This window comes from Cheilinus undulatus, linkage group 5 (genome assembly GCF_018320785.1).
Source record: "Cheilinus undulatus linkage group 5, ASM1832078v1, whole genome shotgun sequence".
In the NCBI taxonomy this organism is placed as follows: domain Eukaryota; kingdom Metazoa; phylum Chordata; class Actinopteri; order Labriformes; family Labridae; genus Cheilinus; species Cheilinus undulatus.
The window spans coordinates 43,962,980-43,983,564 of record NC_054869.1 but is presented as its reverse complement, the minus strand read 5'-3'; the positions used below and the strand labels follow the sequence as shown (position 1 = coordinate 43,983,564).

Sequence of the window (20,585 nt, the reverse complement as noted above, 5' to 3'; positions counted from 1 at the left end):
AAATTTACAGACAGTAGAGTGTAGTTTGTTTTATTATTAACAAACAAATTAAAACATTCACCATCCACCTCACCTATCCTCTTTCAGACATAACATTAGATATTCTCTTTTAAATGCTAATTTGCAAAACAGATAGTAACTGTACACATATACACACAAAAAACATATGTCATGTATAAGCCATAGCATAAAGATTCAAATCCTGCCTCTTGCCTGTTCTTGGGTTTATCACTATATTTCTTTAACTATCTTGTTCTTTAGTCCCTCTCTGCATTTTTTATTAAGTCCTCAAATGATCTACATATTTCCTCATAAACCTTTAATTTATTTTCCAGGATATATGTTACTCTCTCCATTGACATACAGTCCACCATACTTTTAATCCAAGCACCTTTATTAGTTGATAGCTGTCATTTGTATAAGAAAAGTCTATGAATTTTTATTCTTCTTGAGATTTGACAGATGTATATGCAGCAATATCATTTTAGATTTTAATGGAATATTTATAGATGCGCCTTTTTTTAGCCTCAGCTTTATTTTGTTTGTTTCTAAATTGATCGAAAAAATGGTTAAGGTAGCATTTCTTTGATACTGATACTACCACTGAGCTCCATAACACGTTTTAGAAACCAGTGGGTGATGTAGGTGAGCTTACATCCATGTTTTATAAAGTCTAGGATGAAAATGTCCTTACCTGGATAGGTTTGACCTCCTGTGTCTCTGTACTGCTGCTCCACACTGCTGTGCTCATACAAAGCCACTATGAGCCGCGCAGGCAGCCCGGTCAGTTTCAGATTTTCAGGGCTGTTGAGCTGGCTGCTGATCAAGGTATTCTCAGTAGCTGAGCGCTGAAACTGTAGCTTCAGCTTGGACAGGAAAGTCTCTCCTCTGGCCCTCGCTGCTTCCTGCTCAGGAAGTTAAAGATAACCAAATCACATTTAGATTTTTGAGATAGTTTTGTTTGATTTATTAAGGTGAATCCTATATTCTGACCTCAAGGTTTGGATCCTTCAGCCATGCATCTCCCAGAGCCAAACAGAACTTCAGTGACTGTGTCTTCTCATAGCCTGTAGAAAAGAGGGAACATTCAGTATAGAAGCAAAGATCTAAAGTGTAGCGGTTGAGTCTAATGCAGGTCAGACCTGCTGGCAACTCCTGGGTGATCTTGTGTGCGGTGGCAGCAGCCCACTCTGGGCTCTGGATGCAGTGGATGTACTTCATCATGGCCTTAGCCACCTTGAAGGTCTCCTTATTGTACCCATGACCCTGACCCTTCTTCCTCTGCTCCAGGAGTAAGGGCTTCATCTTCTTCTCAAAGATGTGGTTCGCAGCAGACATGTACAGCTTGTCAAGGCTCACCTGGAATGAAACAGTGAGGTTTTAATAGAATATGTAACAGTTTAGAGACATAAAAAGTAGGGCGCCTTTTATTATTATTTTAAGGTACTTTACCTTCATCAGTTTGCTGATAAGAAGAAGTGTGGGGAAAGTCTCCTCACTAAGTTCAGGAGCTAAACAGAGAAAAATATTGGTTAGCGTTAACCTGTGATGACGTAGGCAAAGTTTCAAAAACATTTGAATCATTTCTTTGTTCATCTTTACTACTAAATTATCCTATTTGTGTGTTTTTGTCACTTGATTTAATAGATCTAAGTAAAAAAGACCTGACATAATCTAAAGATCTACTGTAGCTTGAGCTTTTTTGCAGCATTTATATAAAACAATCTAGAGCATCTAACTTACAGATAATCTTCCAGTAATGTTTGGTCTGCATGAGCAGGTGGAAGGGCAGCCTGCTGGTGGACAGAGGGTTTGGCAGCAGGCTGTTTTCCAGGAGATATGTGCTTTCCAAGTCTGACGGGGGAGAGACTCGCTTGTAGGACTTCAGGTGCTGAAGGAGTCCCATCGCCTGTGGATGAGAAGTTACTTGTTGCTTATCTGTGCAATTAATTTCTTTTCATTCTTCTTTTTTATGCCTTTTGGACATATGTGTTTGTTACAAAGTATTTGGATAAAAGAGAATACATTTGTTCTGCAACCCTTCAGTTCTGTTATAGGATAATAAGAACTAAACACAATGATTAAGTGTGAAAATGACAGTGATCAAAAGCATGAAAGTGAGAGACAACAGAGGGAAAATACAGGAAAAATACTTTGTTTTGTTTGTGGGGATTACTGATAATAAAAAGTTTCCAAAAAGCTCTTAATTATCAAACTAAAATTTGTCCAGAGTTCAACAAACGTCATTTCTTGAAGATACTTGCAAAAAAGGGATTACTTCCCTGATATGAATATGGTTTATTATGTCAAAGTATGTAAACGTTCCAACGTGTCTGTTTTTTACCTGGCTGATAGAAAAGCTTGTCACGTTCTCGTCTGCAGCCTGGATGATCTTCAGCACTACTTCAATCCTCTCGTAGTTGTAAGGACTGAGCTGTATGATGAGGGCATTTTGCACGTTAGGACAACAGTCAAACTTCTTAATATTTTGAACAGAATCACAAACGAAGTAACCTGACATGCCAGATGGATTCGTTTCACACGTCCATCTGGAAATCTCCCATAGACTGTGTTTGGGAAAGGGCAGAGCCTTTGAAAAAAAAAAAACTCGGAAGGTGATTGGATGAATGTTCTGTCTATCACATCTTTACAGGCCAATCGGAGCAACAAAACACGTGATGATTAGACTCTTGCGGAATCTGGTCGGGATAAGGGCAAAAACATTGTTTCAACAAAGAACTCAATGATACCTTATGAAGAACTCTATGATATTCTATTCTTTTTAGATGCATCTATATGTTTTGCTATTTTGCTAATTTAAATATTTATTAATACTTTAATCATGACTGAAGTGGTTGCGAGTGCCAAGTATTCAGATAAGATAGAGTGGGCAGGCACTGAGAAAGGTGAATGGCTTTTACCAGGAACACGAGGATGCCAATTTGTTTGCAAGAAAGATTCATTTAATAAATGCAAAAGAAAAACATATTTTGTACACTGACAGTGCGATGAGATCAAATTCCTACTACCATTACCTTGAACTGTCAGAAGTTGTCAGATTTGGCTGTCATTCAAAACCTTCAAAACTAAGCCCTAATGTAACAATTAAACATTTTCCCCACATTTATTTTGTAAACAAACCTTGAATACGGCAGCACATAGACTGTCCGTGAGCTCGCTTGTGCTGTGCAACACAGGGATAATCTGCAGGACTCGCTCCAGTGCATCTGCATGACATAAAGGCTGTGACTCCTCTCTGCCTGTGCTCGAGTCACCACCACCCTCCTCATCCTCCTGTAGCAGCAGTAAGGTGGTAATGTACTGGTTGATCACACTGTCACGGTCCAGACCAAAGGTGCTGCAGATAGAAGCAGAAGACTGATGTGTTTTCTTGTTGAGAGAGATTTTTAAAAGATTTTAATAGTTTAGAGTTAGTGGCTTACCTGCAGTACTGAAGGATGATGTCTGGTGTGATCTTCTTGTTTTTCACTAAATCTGGGATCAGACTTCTCTTCATCTCAGGCCGCTGACGGAAAACTGGCTGGATGGATATCTGGAGCAAAGCATGAACAGACATAGTTAATGAGATAAACCATCTGGAGTCAACTACTTGAAAACTTAATGGCTTTGGATATGAACAAGTTTCCTTCAGTTTAGTGGTTCATGAGAGCATGAAGAGTGAAGCATATTTAGGAAACAAACACACTTATTCACTTTAAGTTTGGACAACTTGGTCTTAATGACTTGGTTGACTGTGGATCTGAATTGTCCTTTTAGTTTGATTTAAGATTTCTCAACTGCACTACTGTGATTCTAACATTTTGGTGCAGTTACTATCATAAATCATATAAAATCCATCGTTCACAATTTCAGCCCTTTTGCACTAAAAAGTGGAAAGCAGCTGGGGTGAACTTTGTTCTCAGTTTAAATTGTGTTATTTTTTCTAATTTTGGACTAGGGCTCTCAAGATTAATCATAAATCATGATTAAATAAAGTCCCCAATTAGTGCAACAATTTTTGAAATTGCGATTGATCTCATGATTTATTGTCCCTTTGAGCACACTTTGGTACAGCTAAGTTAGTGTCTCCCTGCAGCCACAGTGATGTAAAATAAATCCACCACTGCTCCTTAACGTCTCATTTCACTTTAAAAACTCACAGACAGCTCAGTGGACAAGTCAAAAGTCATCTTCACCTTGTTATAAAACATTTACCTTTTTACTGTTTTCTGATTTTCTTTGAGATCCAGACAAAGTTCCTTTTTCACTGGTTAAATTAACTTAATATTCAATCTGCCTATAAAAGCAGGTCTGACAGTCAGTTACTCTTATTGAAGACAGTAGAAAGATCCAAAATGAAAAAACTGTTTTCAGTAAAAAAAAAAGGTCAAATTTTAAAATGCAATACAAAGGATGCAATTAAACATAATTAACTACTAACTTCTGAAATTAATCACAATCAAAATTCTAAATCAATTGAAAGCCATTTTTTTATTTTAAACCCATCAATAAGAAGCTGCTTTAGATTTTCTGAAGTTTTAATGTTTAGCTCGCCATGTATTATTCTCAATTCTAAAATCGAGGATTCATGTCAGTTAAAGTTTGGTTTGAGGCCCCAAATATAAAGTTGCTTTAAGTCAAGAGACAGAAATTTAGAGTTTTTTTCATCCACATACCTCCAGCTTTCCAAGCTTGATGCCCCACTCAGCATCAGTGATGACGGAGAGGAACTTCTCTTGTTCTTCTGCCTCTTTGTACAGGCTGCAAAGATTGGCCCCAATCCTTGCCACTGCCTGAAATTAGTCAAATTAGGGTTTTATGAACTGAACAGAGATATTATGTGTGTACTAGTATTCACAGGGCTTCACTTTTTCCATATTTTCTTATGTTACAAACATATTCCATAATGGATTAAATTCATTTTTTTCCTCAAAATTCAACACTCAATACCCCATAATGGCAAAGTTAAAAAAAGTTTTTTTTTTTTAAACTTTTGAAAATATATCTAAAATAAAAAACCAAAAAACCCCCCAAAAAAACACATGTACATCAGTATGCCCTGCAGCATTAAAGGTTCCAATAAATTTGGAACCACCAGGACTCCTCCTACACCCGGCCAATCTGAGCAATCGGGGCAGAAGGGCCTTAGCCAGGGAGGTGACCAAGAACCTGTGGATGAGAAGTTACTCCAGAGCACTCTGGACTGGGCAAAGGTTCATCTTCCAACAGAACAACAACCCTAAGCACACAGCCAAGACAACAAAGGAGTGACTTTGGGACAACTCTGTGAATGTCCTTGAGTGCCCAGATTTGAACCCGATTGACTATCCCTGGAGAAATCTGAAAATGTCTGTGCACCAACCCTCCCCAAACAACCTGATGGAGCTTGAGAAGTTCTGCAAAGAAGAATGGAAGAACCTGCCCTAAAATAGGTGTGCAGAGCTTGTAGCATCATACTCAAAAAGACTTGCTCTAATTACTGCCAAAGGTGCTTTGACTAAGTACTGAGTAAAGGCTGTGAATACTTAGGTACATGCTATATTTTTGTTTATTTTAAAGTAAGCCTGCATAAAAATGTGGAAAAAGCAAAGCACTGTGAATACTTTCCAGATACACTACGCTGCAGTCGTTTTTTTAAATTAACTAAGGGGAAAAAGTTTTAAACCGTTCTCTCGCATTACAATTTCTATTTTATTTGGCAGGGTTCACATCTTGCAGATTCTATTCAGTTGTGTCACTCTTTTTGTACCATCTATTTTGGAGTTCATACATTTACCAGCTACAGTATGATAGTTGAACTCTCAGGCTGTGGTGACTGCTCTGCAGTTACTCTTCCCCCAGCTTGTCACTTGTCCTTACTGAGGAGTGTTATCAGCCAAACCAGTGTTGAACAGTGTTTCTTTACTTGACTGTATACTCTCTATTGCCTTTAAATGCATGGTTATGACCTGACAAGGGGCTATAGAGGTTAAAAAATGTGGTGAGCCCTGCCAGCATGGTTTGTGTGGTTATGTATTCGAGCATGTGGTGAAGATGAAGTGGCTGCACACAGTATGACATCTTACACTTTATTCTGGTATACAAGGTGCCTGGTACATAGGCTGCAGCCAACTTTTTAGATGGAAAATCATACTTATTAAAAAGTGAGGCTTATATACCAGATTTTATGAATGTTTGAAATGTAAGAAAAAAAGGCCTACCAAAATCTTGTCGTAGTTTTGCCAGGTGTTGTCAATTACTTTCCACAGTAACTTGAAGACTTCTGCTTTGGAGAGGAGCGTACAAAGTCCAATAGCCAAATCACAATCAACCACCCTCCAGTTGAACACCTGCCGCCCATGTTAAATAGAGACACAGTTATCTAAAAATATTATAAAACACAGGACTTTGTTTCTGCTCTTTATCAACATTGGACTTACCTTATTTAAGAGAGCCACAGCAACGGCATTCAGAGATGAACTGGTTGTTTTTTGAAGATTATTCAAGCATACATTGTACTTCTTAAGCTCCTGGGAATCATGAAGCTGAAAGAAGAGTTTGTAGTAAAATATCACATATCTAAATTGACACCATAAATCGTGGCAGGGGTGCTAAAAGCCCCGCTTGATACTCTGAAGCTCTACCTGTACACTAAGCTTCATGTCCATAACATTGGAGGTAACGTGCTGCAGGCAGCTGCCGTATGAGTTGACAAGCACCCTGAGGGCCAGCTCCAGCTGACTGCACTCCTGTAACATCTGCAGCATGTTCGCCAGGGGACCCAGGAGGGGCCGCAGATAGTTTGAGCCTGCAGGGAAAAAACACAAGGTCAGCTCTCATGATCACATCCCATTCATGGAAAATAATATATGCATGTACATACCATCTCCAAATGAGCAGTGTGAGAGACAGGAGCAGTCTAGAGGGTATAGTTTGGTATCTGCAAGATGGGAAATAAAGCATAGCAGTTGCAGTAACTTTTATGAGATAAAATCATTAATTATGATCTAAAGAGATGATGGATTTGGGTATCTTACCCAGAGAAATGGGCAGAAGGCAGTTGGTTATTTCATACTGGACTGGAAGCACAGACACAGGGTCCAGAACAATGCAGTCCTCATTAAAAACATCCTGAAAGGTCCACTGAGAATATGGATCTTTTTCTGCCTCTAAACTCATGTCCTGTGAGGTCAAAAACACAAGCGCATTTAGTCAGTTAAGGGAGACATTACTCAGGTTCCAACAAATTGATCAGTGAGAAATGACTGGTTTAATTCATCAAGCACAATTTAGTCAGCGAATTGAACAATAAAAGATACTGACTTTGGCTATAAAGCCGTAGTTGTCTGATAGCTGACACTGATGATACACATCCATAGCCATCCGCGTGCACTTGCAGAGCTCCAGACAGTCCAGCAGCAAATCTGTAACAGGGATGATCACATTGAGGTCAGGGATACAAAGTAACTAAAGCTAAAGTTAACTATTTATTTATTCTGGTAAAGTAATGTGCATTATTCCTTAAAACCCTTTTAAGTTTACAAGATCATAGCACAACCAGAGCACCATCTTTAGTCTGTGGCTTGACAATTGTTAGGGATGCACTATGTAAGATTTTTGCCAATATCCAATAGTCCGATATTTAGAAATTAAATTTAGCTGATATTGGTATTGATACCGGCATTTAAATGTAGTTCAGACCTAAAACTTCAGTATTTAAAACATTAAAAAAAAGTTTGAGAATGGACAAATTAACAAATTTCCAATCTTAAAAAACAAAAAGACTTCACCTGATGTAGGTCTTTGCCAGGTAAGAATTCCACTAACTTATTTGTTCGTACAGTCAATATTTACAGCTGATATAGGCAGGTTTTTCTAGCTAAATCATCAGCAAATATAATGCCAAAAATATCATGCATTCCTGCATATTCAGAGATATGAACACCTGTCTCAACAGGAATATTAATCCTTGGTACTATGTACTGTGCATTTCTTCTTTTCAGTTATCAACAATTGCAGCACACAAACAGTGGTGACATGCAGAAATTTGCCTACAACTTTTGGTGGATTATTTCCTTTCCAAAGCATCTGTCTAATAAAACAAACCTATCTTTACTTTGCTGCGCATTTCTTATAGTATTCATCTTTAAAACAACAGATAATATTATGATATTGAAAACATAGTGAAGCACTGAAACTTTGACAACCTTGCTCTTCTCTTTTAAGTAGATGCGGGTAAAAAGACCCCTCACATCTTTTGTGTCAAAGAGCATTCAGCCACGTATCCCTTACATGTCATCACACAACGCTTATTAATGTATTTAAATAAGTTTTGTTTCATATTTATCATGTACTGTCTTGTATGGCTGTTGATTTCTTTGTTTTTTATGTTTTCGTGTTCTTGGTGAAGGACAAAGTCCCTTTGGGAAATGAGTTTCCTTACATTTATTCATAAGGTCTTTTTTTTTGGTTGTTTTAAATTCTGAAAAAAAAAAAAAAAAAAAAAAACACAGCCAAATGGGTTAGAAATGGCAGTAGCAAAAATTGGCAGAAAAGGTTTTCAAAAGGGATTATAATATAACACAACTAAATAATTCCGACATCAAAACCCAGTCATAATTGGTCACACTTTTAGGTCCAAAATGAGGGAAGTGGTTGCCAGTATCTTTCATTGTGAAATAAGTTTGTATAAAAAGTTTTATGTACAATTAAAAAAAAATCGGTCCCTTGCCATCAGCCCTGATTTTCACAATCTGTGCATCATTACACAGAAAAGAATAGTAAAAAATGTACAGATGTATGCATGCTTAGGGAATTTGCACATCATAGACATATTTCCACAATTTTTATCCAGGGCACCCTGAATCCACTACCGACTTTTGAGACTGACTCCGGGGGTGGGGGGTGGATGGACAGTAGTGATGATGCCAGTCTGGATTATTTCCTTCTGTTAATCAAATACTTGATAAAATCAAAGTGTCAAAAATAATATAAATTTAAAATCAACATGTTCCCTACCAGAGTGGCACACAGTAATGGCCTGGCAAGCCAAATCGTGGATGACTGCGGGCAAGTCCATGTCTTCAGGAAGCACCATGGGAACGTCTGCCTCCAGCATCTGACACAACGTCTTTGCAGCTGTAAACAAAACCTTTCCTGTGCTGGTGTTATAATGATGTTCATACAGCTCACTGAAGACATGAAAGCGAACAAAGATTAAAAAAATCACTTCAGAGAGCTGGAGTAAAACATTTTTAAACAATGACTGAATAGTTTAAGAGCACATGCCGACCTGAGGATTTTGAGAGCCTTGTCAACTTTGCCCACTCTCAGAGCCCGCAGGGCCAGGTCAGACCATAGCTCCGGCTCGGTGCGCTGCAGCTGCCTCCCCAAACGACGTAAGCCAGCTTCTGTGGAGATAGTCTTGGTTTTACCATCAGGATCATTTGCCACCACTGGAGTTGCTGTAGCCTTTGCTTTAGAAGAGTGGCGGCCCCGTGTGTTTTCATAAGCTGTGATGTGATGCTCCTGGATCTGTTTTTGGATGTTTGGATCCTCATAGTTGGATGGGGTGAAGAAAACATCAAAGTCCTCCTGGGATTAAAAATAAATAAATAAATAAATAAAAAATAGAAGAGCTCTTAAAGGTTAAAGACATGGATTCAAAGAAAAACACTTAAAACTTTTTCTAAATTGATGTTCTTTAAATCTGTAATACTTTTAATACAATATAACCAAAAATGAAAAAATCTAATCATTTCAATGTTGGGTGGGGCTGAGAGTGAAAGAGAGACAGAGTAACGGTACATTAAAATTGGCTTTAACTGGACTATGTGTGGTTGTTGATATGAAAGCTGATGTTACAACTGGTCTCTATCTGTTTTTTAAGACACTGTCTTATTTGCATGGTAACACAGGTGCCTTTTTGCTGTAGAAACATTGCCAATGTATTTGGTAGGAGTTTACTTGAAATTCTTTAGTAATTAAAAAAAAGTAAACAAAAATCTGTGCCAAGAACTCCTATTTATAATGCCATGGTTTAAAAACAAGTATCTTTATTTTTCTATTTTCACTAATCTCACATCAAAGTTTAACTTTCTAGTATGATTATGACAGCCCTATTCTAAATATGAACTTACCTGTAGGTGGGCGATCGTCTTGAACATGATGAGGTTGTTTTCACACTCCATGCTTTTCAGAGCATCATCTGCAGGGAACATAAAACTAGGTAACACTCTGGGATGTTTATTTCTCATTTCTCTGCTTGAAATTTGGGGCTAAAGTTAGTAAATGTTTTGATTTCAATGCTTAGATGGGTGCCCCCAGTTTTTTATTTGTCTCACCAGTGCATTTTGTTTGTAGGTTTTTATCTTTGTTTAAATTTAAATTCCTTTGCTTGCACAAACAAAGAAAAAGTCACAACAGGGTGAGGGAATGGGAAATAGAAACAGTGGTTTCTGAAAAGGTGTATTTTTCATTTGGTGAATAAATTTCAGAGCACTACGCACCACATTTAGGGTAGATGTACCAAAACGGTCAATGCTGAATTAGAATCATGTCTGTTTTTTCTACGTCTCTGCTCCCTACACTACTAGTTGCAGCCTGTAGACCTCTCCTAGGCTACTGCTGTGGTAATACTGACTGAACAGCACTCAAAATACTTGAGAGAATTGACATTCTGGTGTTATTAAATTATTTTATTTAAAAAAATCAGTGTAAATCTCTGTTTAATTATCAGTGGTTATCTTAAGAATTTTGAACTTTTAACTTAAGTTGGGTTTAACAAGACAAATGTTTTATTTTATTTCTTAAGCAATAATCAAGTAATAACTCTTATCAGCGAGCAAACCAGTGAAGGGTTCTAGCTACTCTCGGTGGAAAGGAAAGCCCTGTCCTAATGAGAGATGAATAAAAGCCAAAAAGTGCTACCCAAAAACTAGAAAGTTTACGGTCAAATGACGTAGAAGTCGATGTAATCCTGACTGTTATTTTGTTCACTGAAGGCAGCGCCAGCCGATCAGAATAAACAGATTCTATGTCCCAGGCTGAAGTACAAAATTAACCCCAAAGCTGTTTTTTCTAGTTTCAACTCATTAAGAGTTTTTGATCATATTTTTGGATCTTTTTTACTTTTTTCTCCTTTTTCTCATTTTATATAATTGCTGCCTTGATACTCATTTTAAACCAATGTTTGCTTTTGAATAAATTTTTACATCATCTTTCATCCATGTAATCACTTAAAAATTTTCACATAATCCATTTCTGCTATTGATGAAATTTATCTTTACATGTAATCTGTTAAGTCTAACAACTTAATTATCAATCTGGCTTTTTGAGTGTTTTTGATACATTTTTGCTGAGCTTAAAATAAAATAAGTTTTTTTTAAAAGCATACCTTAGCCTCTGGTTGGACGTTGTCACTAGAACCATTGGGGTAACCTCACACACTCTCAGGGTTTAAATTGTTTCCATTTCTTGTTGTATTTTTGAGGATGCAGAGTCATCACAGGAGGGTTTTTCTCCTGACCACGCAAAACCCCCGTAGTTGAGTCTCAAGAATCAACACAGCTTTTTACTCTTCTTTTCTAAAATACAGCAGGCCCATTTACATACATTCAAGTAGGGGTTGGTTAGAGAAGAAAAAGTAGAGATATATCAAGCTCTGAGTTCTTGCGGCCAGTGAGTGGAAAGAAACCACAAACCCTAACGCTACAGCATGCAGGAGTGAGTTAGGAGCTGCAGATTGAAGTCAGACAGGATTAAAACTCCTTGTAACTTTTCAATACTAAGTATTTTGTCCTGGAGCTCGTAACAATAAAAACGTATCATTATGTTGCTGAATAAATTTAATGCCAATAAATCCCAGTACAGCTTTTCAGTAAAATAAAGGCAGCAATAAGCATGTGCCTTCTCTGTACTTGCATCTGTATTTAACATGCTAGTAAGCGACAAAAATCAGCAACTAAATGTAGTAATATTATCCAACCAAGCCATACAGACACTGTCACACAGCACTCTAAAACCTGCAGATATATAGTCCCTTAAACACAAACTCCTTGTTAAAAGTTGCATCCCGAGTTCATCCGGAGGGAAACATAACACTTACGTTTTTGAATTATGTGCAGGTACTTCAGAGCCTCCACCATCACCTGGGCTATGACCATCTGGTGTTTCTTGTGCTTTTGAAGACAGAACAACAGAAAGTTAAATATGTATTTCAGTCCATTAACCGTGCTTTACATTCACATTAATTTCACAACTGCATAATACTGATGTCCTCATGTGTTAATTCATATTGCACTATGGGAGCCTAAGAGAGATCAGCACAAATGCAGCTCCACACTGTCAAACACACACAACACACACAGAGCACTGGGGTTCCCTGCTGGCTCTATCAATCCCACTCTCACCTCTATAACGCCACTGTTAATACCTCTGAAACACAGAGGGGTGATGTAAAATGTCATCAGGGCGTATATATCATGCCTTGAAACGGCACTCTGAATCAGCCTTTGGACACACGAGCTTTAATCATCTTGTCTGTGCTGCTGATACTGAACCATTTTAAAGTCTCACTCTATTCCTTCTACTTGTAAATCTGTGTTTTATCTTGTTGTATAACTTTGTAAAGCAACCACTCTGCAAATAAAATGTGCTATGAAAATAAAGCTGCTTTATCTTATAAACACAAGATGCCAGAATGATTCATTGCAAAGTATAACTTTGGTTTCATTTTAACATTAAGATCCTGAGATAATATTTCGTGTGTACACTTTAAGGTGTATTAGGCATACCTTAATTTATGTCAGATTTCAACAATCACACTTCATAAAACAAAATTTAAAATAAGTTAAGAGTTCTTAAGATCAGACAATAAATTTTTATTTTTTTTAACCATGTCTGCATGTGTAGCATTTCACATACTACTTAACACCTGGATTCTTATTGCCCCAAGTTAGGGGTTTATTTTACAATATGTTCTGAGTTATGTCATAACACACTTTATAAACACACAGGATGTAAAATTCCACCACCAGGGGGCACTCAACCAAAACAGAAACACAGTATAATGAGTCAAGCTTGTTTTGAATTGAGGATTCTGTTCAATTAAAAAAGGAACCTATTAAGGCGTATTTATTACACAGAAAACCAATGTTTTGCTTTCATTCACTAATTTCTTATAATGAGGGAGAAATGTACTTATAAAAGCACTTCCTGGTCACTTTCACAGCAACCCAAGAACATGCATGTGCACTCTAGTGACGCTTGCATCTCGGACTGCTTCCAAAGTGACCAGGAAGTGCTTTTATCAGTGTATTTCTCCCTTACAATGAGAAATCTAATAATGAAAACAAAATGTTGGTCTTCTGCTGAGCAAATGTGCCTTATTAGGGCCTGTTTTTTTATTGAACAATATTCCTCAATTCAAAACAAGAAGTAAACAGCAGAGCTGGGCAGCACTGGTCTGAACTTGTTGGAAATTGGGGAATCATGATACTGAGGTCAGTTAGGGCAATTAAACTCATAAACCATGGCAGCCTCCATTAAAAGACACGTCCCTTTACAGTTAAAGAAATTAAGAATTTCTCAGTTTTTTAAAACTTTAGAAAATGTTTAAGATTCTGCAAGGCCTCGATTTTAAAAATATATAACATAGGAATGGTCACCTTTTAAAATAATATAGATATTTCAGGGCAGAAAATATACACATTGTACCTGTAAAATCTTTCAGCCAAATTTCCCTGAAGTTTCATTGTCTAATCTTTTCCTTCTCAATGTCTTCCTGCTTTGTAAATGCATATCCTGCTGTAAATACCAGGGGTAAAAAATAACTACCTTATTTACTCACATTACTGTAATTGAGTAGCTTTTGTGTACTTGCACTTTTTTGATAAGATTTTTCAATCAGTAATTTTACTTTTACTTGAGAAAATTTTCATTTTAATTCCCTTTTTTTCTAAGCATAAAATATTGAGAAAAAAAAACAAGGCAGTCCAAGTGTTCTGTCAACAACATGAAACTTGATGGTAGTTTGGCTTTGATAACACAACTGTCAGTACCAGCTGGAGGATTTCACTTTATTGTAAAGGTGTGCCTTTACCTAAACAACCTAGTTTGAGATTTGAGATTATCTGTTGTTAGCGTACATTACCAAAAGTAACTACTCAGCACTATAAAAAATATTGTCATTACTTAAATAAATTATTTCATACATTTACTCGAGTAGATTTATAGATTAGATCGTTTACTTCTACTTAAGTGAATTCTAACCAAAGTAGCTGTACTTTTACTTGAGTACAATAATCTTGTACTCTTTCCACCTCTGGTAAATGCCATGAACTGTCATATGAACAACCAAATCAACAAAGACGCCTTTCAAGAATCATGTAACCCTAAATAGACACTCAACATTTGATAAAGTATTAAAACATGTCTTAGTCAAAGAGCTATCTAAAATCTCAGACAATTTCCAAGGGAAAACTAGATTTGTTTAGACATTTTGTGACCTTATATTTCAAAAACTCAAATTTTTTTTTTGTCAAATAAACAGTGCTCTGGGTATGCAACTTCGTGCCAACAAAAATCAGTCAAGCAGGAGAAATCCTGAGAAGAGTTTATCCGATGCAGCAATAAATGCTAAATTAAATTTGTTGGTGAGAAAGAAAAAGCTCATATACTCCAAACTCTTCAAATGCATCACCTTTCCTCTCCTTACCTCATCAGATATGTGGCGTTTGTCCTCCAGTTGCAGTCGAGCCCAGGATGTGAGACGCTCTATCACACACTCTGCCTCCACAGAGGACAGCTTCTTTAGGACTGTCATGCATTCTTCAGTCTGAGAGGAGCACAAGATACTTTCATTCAGTATTCCTTGTTTACATGAAAAGAGCCAAATATCAGATATCATGTTTCAAAGTGGGAGAGCAAACCTTCCCAAGGCTGATCAGCTGGATGAGATACAAGTAATTTATCTGTGAGGTGGGAAGTTTGTACGCTTCAGCTAAAGTTAGCGAGTCTCCCAAAGACATCGGTAAATCCTGCTTCAGGATGTATCTGATCAAAGTCTGTGGAAGATAAGCCGCATATATTATGACCATAAGTAGGTACTGGAGAATTTATTAGTCATTCTATACATCAAATTCAAGTTACCATAACTTGAGTACTGTTTGAAAGGTTGAAGTTTCGGATCCCGTAACCTCTGAGAAGCTTCCTGATCTCCATCAGACGATAACTTTCCTTTAAAAGCTCTTGCCTGATGAATATGCAGATTAAAGGACAGTTACAAACAATACTCAAATATTACCACTATAGTTATCAGATATTAGGATTTAAATTTTAATTTGGTACTAGTTAGTTCCTGACATCCAACATCTGAACATTTCTTGTTTCGATTATCAAAATACACATGGAAACTCCTTCACACTGTTCATATTGCATGTTAGCAATTCAGCAAACAGAAATAAGCCTGCAATTTATGATGGATTCATTACTCCTCTACACACTTTGTTTTATAAGAAAGATGGACTTTTTTAAGCCATTTATCATTAAAATGATCAAGATTGCATTGTTTTAGAGCAAAACTGTATCCAAAAGTACTCAAGTATCAAACATTTTACAACGACAGTTATCATATACTTAAATGGTAATAAAAAAAGTGGAAGATGTAAACATACTTTGGTCCATCCATCTCCAGGTACTGCTGAACCAGTTTTTCTACCACATTACTCCACGGTACCACAGCTTTCTGCATAATCTCTAGAACAGCGTCCACCATCAGCTGCATAAAATATGATGACGAGAGATAAAATAAACATCTTTTTAAGCATCTTACTGCTTCATTTAGGACTGGCACTCATGCAAATTCTGCTCCTGTCAGGTGTGAAAAATGTACGAGTTCAATGAAATCAAAGAAACTTGCATCTGTGTCCGTCATGCAGCCAAGCACAGCCACTGCTTTGGCTTCCCATTCTGTGAAAAGTGTTGTTGTTTGAGAGCTGCAGCGCTCCAGAAGATCCTGGCAAAAAGCATGACGAGATGGAAAAGTTTTAATATTCATTCAGCAGTTCAGGATTTAAATGTTTAACCCTAATGGGGAGCAGAGTTTTACCTTGATATACTGTAGAAGAAGCTCATCAAAAGGAATCTCGTGCTCCTCAGCGTATGGCAGGATGCTGCTCTCCACAGTGGCGGCTATCAACTCTGGAGCTGGCACTTTGTCCAGCATGAAGAACGCCACACTACGGACACTTCCCTGTCAAATTTGGTTTCAAGAGTCATTGAATTCCCGTCCAATCCTGTGGGTTGCTGCTATTCTTACTCAGGTCTCCCTTGAAAAGGAGATCTCCGATCTTATTAAGACTAACCGTGCTAAATAAAGTTTAGATAAATAAAATCCTTTATAAAATGTACCAGAAAACTAAAACCACTGATCAACAATGTTCATAAATAGACAGAAGATGATAAAGCACTATGGATATTTTCTAACATACTGTAATTCAAGTATCATTTTTTTCTTAATGAAATAACATATAAATCAAAGCACGATATCCATGAAATAGCTCTTCCCTTTAAGTTCCCCTGACATCTACAGTCAAAGATAAAAATAACTTTTATCAAAAAAATGTAAACCTAAAACTTCAGCTCTTTTGCCCTCTCACTGAGGCTGTGGATATCAAATGTCTATTGCAATCTGTTATGTAACCTAAGTAAATCATCCATAAAAGGCCGACCTTCTCAAAGACTGAGAGTGAAAGTCTGCAGTTGTATTTCTGGTGGAGGTCCAGGAGCTGACGGAGGTGGGACACCAGGGACTTGAGATTGTCCACCTCTTTAGAACCATAATTATCCTCCTGAAAAACAAAAAAATTAAAACCAGCTTAGGTACAGGGCAGTGTGTGTGTGTTTTTTTTTTAAACCAATTACATTGGTGTGTGGGTATGAGCATTCATAATAAACGTATCACAAAAGTCTGAATTCATTGCTAACATTAAGAACACTTCTATTAAGTAGGGATGCAACAATACATCAAATAACATCTGTATCTGTCAATATTGGCCCTGTTCATAAATATAAGTCATCAGCACATAATGTGGCATAAGCACATGTAGGAAGCCAATCTCTAAATAAATTTTAGTGCTGGCATTTGGAACACCAATAGCAGAATTAAATAAGAACGTTTTGCAGGGCAGGATAAGTCAAATGTTGAACAACCAGACTCTTTGTTATCAACAAACATGAGAGAAAATGTTAACAGAAGTCTAACAACAAAATTATGGCTAGTGGTAACAGCATTGGTATTGGTCCTATTTTTCACAATTGTTGAATCTCGAAGCAATGCTTTCTTCCTCAGCATGTGGACATTTTGCCTTGGATTATAACTGCCATCTTGTACACAATTTTGTTGTAATTTAAAAAAGTTAGAGCTTATCAAAAACCCTAAAGGTCCTTTTTTCCAAAGGTAAAAAAATCACAGCTTTTTTGATAAATTCAGATTTAGGCACATTATGTAAGACACACAGGTGTTGTATAAACATGAGAACATGAAAAATAGAACATAAAAAACGTGAGTAAAGGTCTTTACACACTGGGTGTGGTATTTTTGGCTGTTTTTTTTTTTTTTTGGATTTGCAACCCAAAAAAAACTCAAACTATGTACACAGAGTCTGATGTGTTCTATTTGTATTCACTGCAAAAATTTGTAGAATGTGGCAAATTGTTTCATACTGCAACAAAAATAAGCAGTGAGGGTGAGCCTGTGGCTCTGTTACTCCTTAAAAATCACACTGGATCCATCCATCCTGGCAGAAAGCTTCATACAGCACCAGATCGAGTGTCATAGTGCTGTGCCAAGTTGGAGAGATGGAGAGCAACTTTTTAATTCAATCTCTGTGTGTAAAACTTGTGCTTTTAAATACTATGGCTCTTATCCACATAATACATGGGCAAATCACAGTGTTGAAAGTGAGGTTTCAGTGCGAGGGGGAGGGGTGCAAGTGGGAGAGAGGGAAGCAGCAGATGCAGCTCTGATAAGTCAATCACCCATCAAAATTACTTGGGACTGATGCAAAAACCTAAAAAAAATTAACCTTTCTGGAAAAAAATAATAGAGGACAAAAGTTATGACGCAAGTGCACAAACATACTTGCACAGATTTTTTCTCATATCATGTAGGCCCAGGCAGTTGTTCATTAAATAGCAACTTTTTCTTCATATATTTTATATCAAATTGAATCACTGACAGGATTGTTGTAGTCATGATCTAATATAAGAAATAATCAAAGCCCATTAAATCAAATTAACCAATGAATCAAACATTCTCATAAATAATGAGGAAATAAGTCAAAGTTCTGCTAACTGTTCAGCTCCCAATGGCAAATTGTATTTCAGACAGAGCAACATTTTAATCAACATGATCTTCCTTGTGCCTCCTGAGGAAAATCTTGTAGATTAAAATGTCACCTTGTGTAAAATTAAGTTACCAACAGGGAGCTGAACAGTGAGCGAAGCCTTTCCTTTTTTCTGCTGTTAATGATTTTCTTTTCCTGCTCCTGTACGCATTTTGCCTGATGTGCACGCAGCAGTTACCTCTTCTATCGCTCCTGTATCTGTGTTGATAACAGGTCTATAATAAGAGTCTGCAGCTCTTTCTTATTACTAAAGGATAGATTGCACAGGATTTACAGAGTGTTGTAGCTGGATGCAGTCAGTTATAAAGATGTACTCGTCTTCTGTCCGACACTGTCATGGACTTTCCTAAGACATGTTCAATCTGCATATTTGTTTTCCAACAAAAATACTCATTTAGGTTTGAGTTGTTGCCGTGCATGAATTTTAGGGAGAGGCTTTGACATCTTCCTGTTTTTTGCTCTCAAAATCCAAAAAGTTTGCACAAGCTTCAAGCATCAAAGACCTGAGGTAACTTATGACTGTTAAGGCATGAAGATAATGGTGTTGTACTTACAGCTTTTATCCAGGTCCAAAGTGAGGGAACTCCAAGCATCGCCAAGTCCAACCCATTTTGGGGCCAAGCACCCTTTCACAAGAATTACAATCATAAGTTCAACTAATGTCACCGCTGCTTCAAGTTTTCTAGTCCAGTATCTGAATAACATCGGATGAAATAACGAATAATAACCAGGTGCAAGTTTAAAACAGTAAAACCTATGATAAATATTTATACTTGCATACTCATATGTTGGGCCTTTTTACTTGTTCTTTCATTTCTAAGTACAAAACCTGGCTTTAAGCTCTTCTTTTCCCCCAGTGTTGACATTTTACACTGGAATAATTAAGAATATGCTTGTTAGTTCACCTTGTACCGATGGTGACTCATGCAGACTTTACTGTATATTTTAAAATTTTGTCTAAAATATCTCAAATTGACTTGAGACAAACCAAAATAAGCCCAAACAAACAATGAAAACTTATAATAGTTGATTGAATATATAAATAAGTAATCTGCAGAGCCCCTCTCTATATCCGTTAGTGTGATCTTTCAATACTTTGGAAATACTTGTCAAAAATCATTAAGATCACACAAAACGTCACTCCTCTTCATCGTGGCCGATTTACAGTCTTGCTTTTCATTTTTCTGTACCTTTTCAGTTAACTCCAGATTCCTTGCCCTCTGATCCAGCCATTGCGCCAGGATTTTCTACCAGAAAAATGAGTACAGAACGGTTAAAAGTACCGTACGAAGAGGATGACAGTGTTTCAGTTTTGAGAAAATAAATCCTACCTGTCCTGCAGGAAGCACTCGTCTAACAAAAGGAACAAAAACCGTCCTAAACCAAGGACAGAGATCTTGAGAAGGCAGGTCCTCTGGGATGGCACCAAGCACTGCTTCAAGCTTGTTCTCATTAAAATCTGCAGCAATCTGTCCCTGTCACATAAAACAGCAGTGCACAGAAAGGTTATCATGATACCAGAATGTCAGTCTTACACACAATAAAAGTAAGGATGAGATATGAAAAGATACGGCTGAACTTTGATTAATCCTGATGGAAATTCTGCAAGCAGGTTGCTCCAGCATTAAAGTGCAAAAAAAGATTAACACTGTATAGCAGTAACAATGCATGACTTACAATAAATAAATAAATAAGAAAGCAAGACAGTAAAAAGTGAGTAAGAAAATAACAAAAAAGAAAGAAAAAAGTAAATAAACTAATGCATTTAAGGAACAAGAGTTGAAGGAAATTGTGCATATTAAAGTGTAAAAAGAAGTTTAATCATTTAAGTAACAAAGAAAAAAAAACAAAGTACAACAGTGAAAATATTGTTGACTATAGTTTTGACAATGATTTTTAAAGGTGCAGCTATGTGAAGTCCTAAAAAAGTAATTAATGCATGACAAATCTCCAGGTGTTTGTTCTGAAGATTGCATGAAGCGGTTCTTTACCTCATATCTTAACCAAAGCAGTTGTGCACCTTTCATGTCTCCTTCTCTTAGGTGGGTCAGAATGTCTCCTAAATTGTCAGTGCTGTTCAGGAACTCAATCCAGGCGATGCCACTGTGGATGACCGAACAAGAAGACTAAAAATCAAATATCGGTGTACACAAATAAACAATCTCATCATAGGGAAATTATTATTATTATTTTAAAAAG

The 20,585-nt window shown here is 37.0% G+C and overlaps 1 protein-coding gene across 1 annotated transcript in view; it reads right to left on the bottom strand.

The window, feature by feature from the left end:
- kntc1 (kinetochore associated 1) overlaps positions 1-20,585 on the bottom strand; it is a 44,879-nt gene that overhangs the window by 13,836 nt on the left and 10,458 nt on the right. The window contains exons 19-48 of the mRNA XM_041788428.1: positions 20,378-20,489; positions 19,718-19,861; positions 19,577-19,633; positions 18,941-19,012; positions 16,710-16,829; positions 16,088-16,231; positions 15,899-15,994; positions 15,654-15,757; positions 15,130-15,232; positions 14,910-15,044; positions 14,696-14,815; positions 12,086-12,158; positions 10,119-10,186; positions 9,272-9,573; positions 8,998-9,170; positions 7,303-7,403; positions 7,017-7,161; positions 6,863-6,919; positions 6,624-6,787; positions 6,420-6,524; positions 6,201-6,329; positions 4,677-4,793; positions 3,444-3,553; positions 3,142-3,358; positions 2,345-2,434; positions 1,744-1,909; positions 1,453-1,511; positions 1,143-1,359; positions 994-1,067; positions 695-905 (exon numbers count right to left, since the gene is read on the bottom strand). Of these exons, the coding sequence (XP_041644362.1) occupies positions 695-905; positions 994-1,067; positions 1,143-1,359; positions 1,453-1,511; positions 1,744-1,909; positions 2,345-2,434; positions 3,142-3,358; positions 3,444-3,553; positions 4,677-4,793; positions 6,201-6,329; positions 6,420-6,524; positions 6,624-6,787; positions 6,863-6,919; positions 7,017-7,161; positions 7,303-7,403; positions 8,998-9,170; positions 9,272-9,573; positions 10,119-10,186; positions 12,086-12,158; positions 14,696-14,815; positions 14,910-15,044; positions 15,130-15,232; positions 15,654-15,757; positions 15,899-15,994; positions 16,088-16,231; positions 16,710-16,829; positions 18,941-19,012; positions 19,577-19,633; positions 19,718-19,861; positions 20,378-20,489 (3,785 nt within the window). The remainder of the gene's footprint in view (positions 1-694; positions 906-993; positions 1,068-1,142; positions 1,360-1,452; positions 1,512-1,743; positions 1,910-2,344; positions 2,435-3,141; positions 3,359-3,443; positions 3,554-4,676; positions 4,794-6,200; positions 6,330-6,419; positions 6,525-6,623; positions 6,788-6,862; positions 6,920-7,016; positions 7,162-7,302; positions 7,404-8,997; positions 9,171-9,271; positions 9,574-10,118; positions 10,187-12,085; positions 12,159-14,695; positions 14,816-14,909; positions 15,045-15,129; positions 15,233-15,653; positions 15,758-15,898; positions 15,995-16,087; positions 16,232-16,709; positions 16,830-18,940; positions 19,013-19,576; positions 19,634-19,717; positions 19,862-20,377; positions 20,490-20,585) is intronic.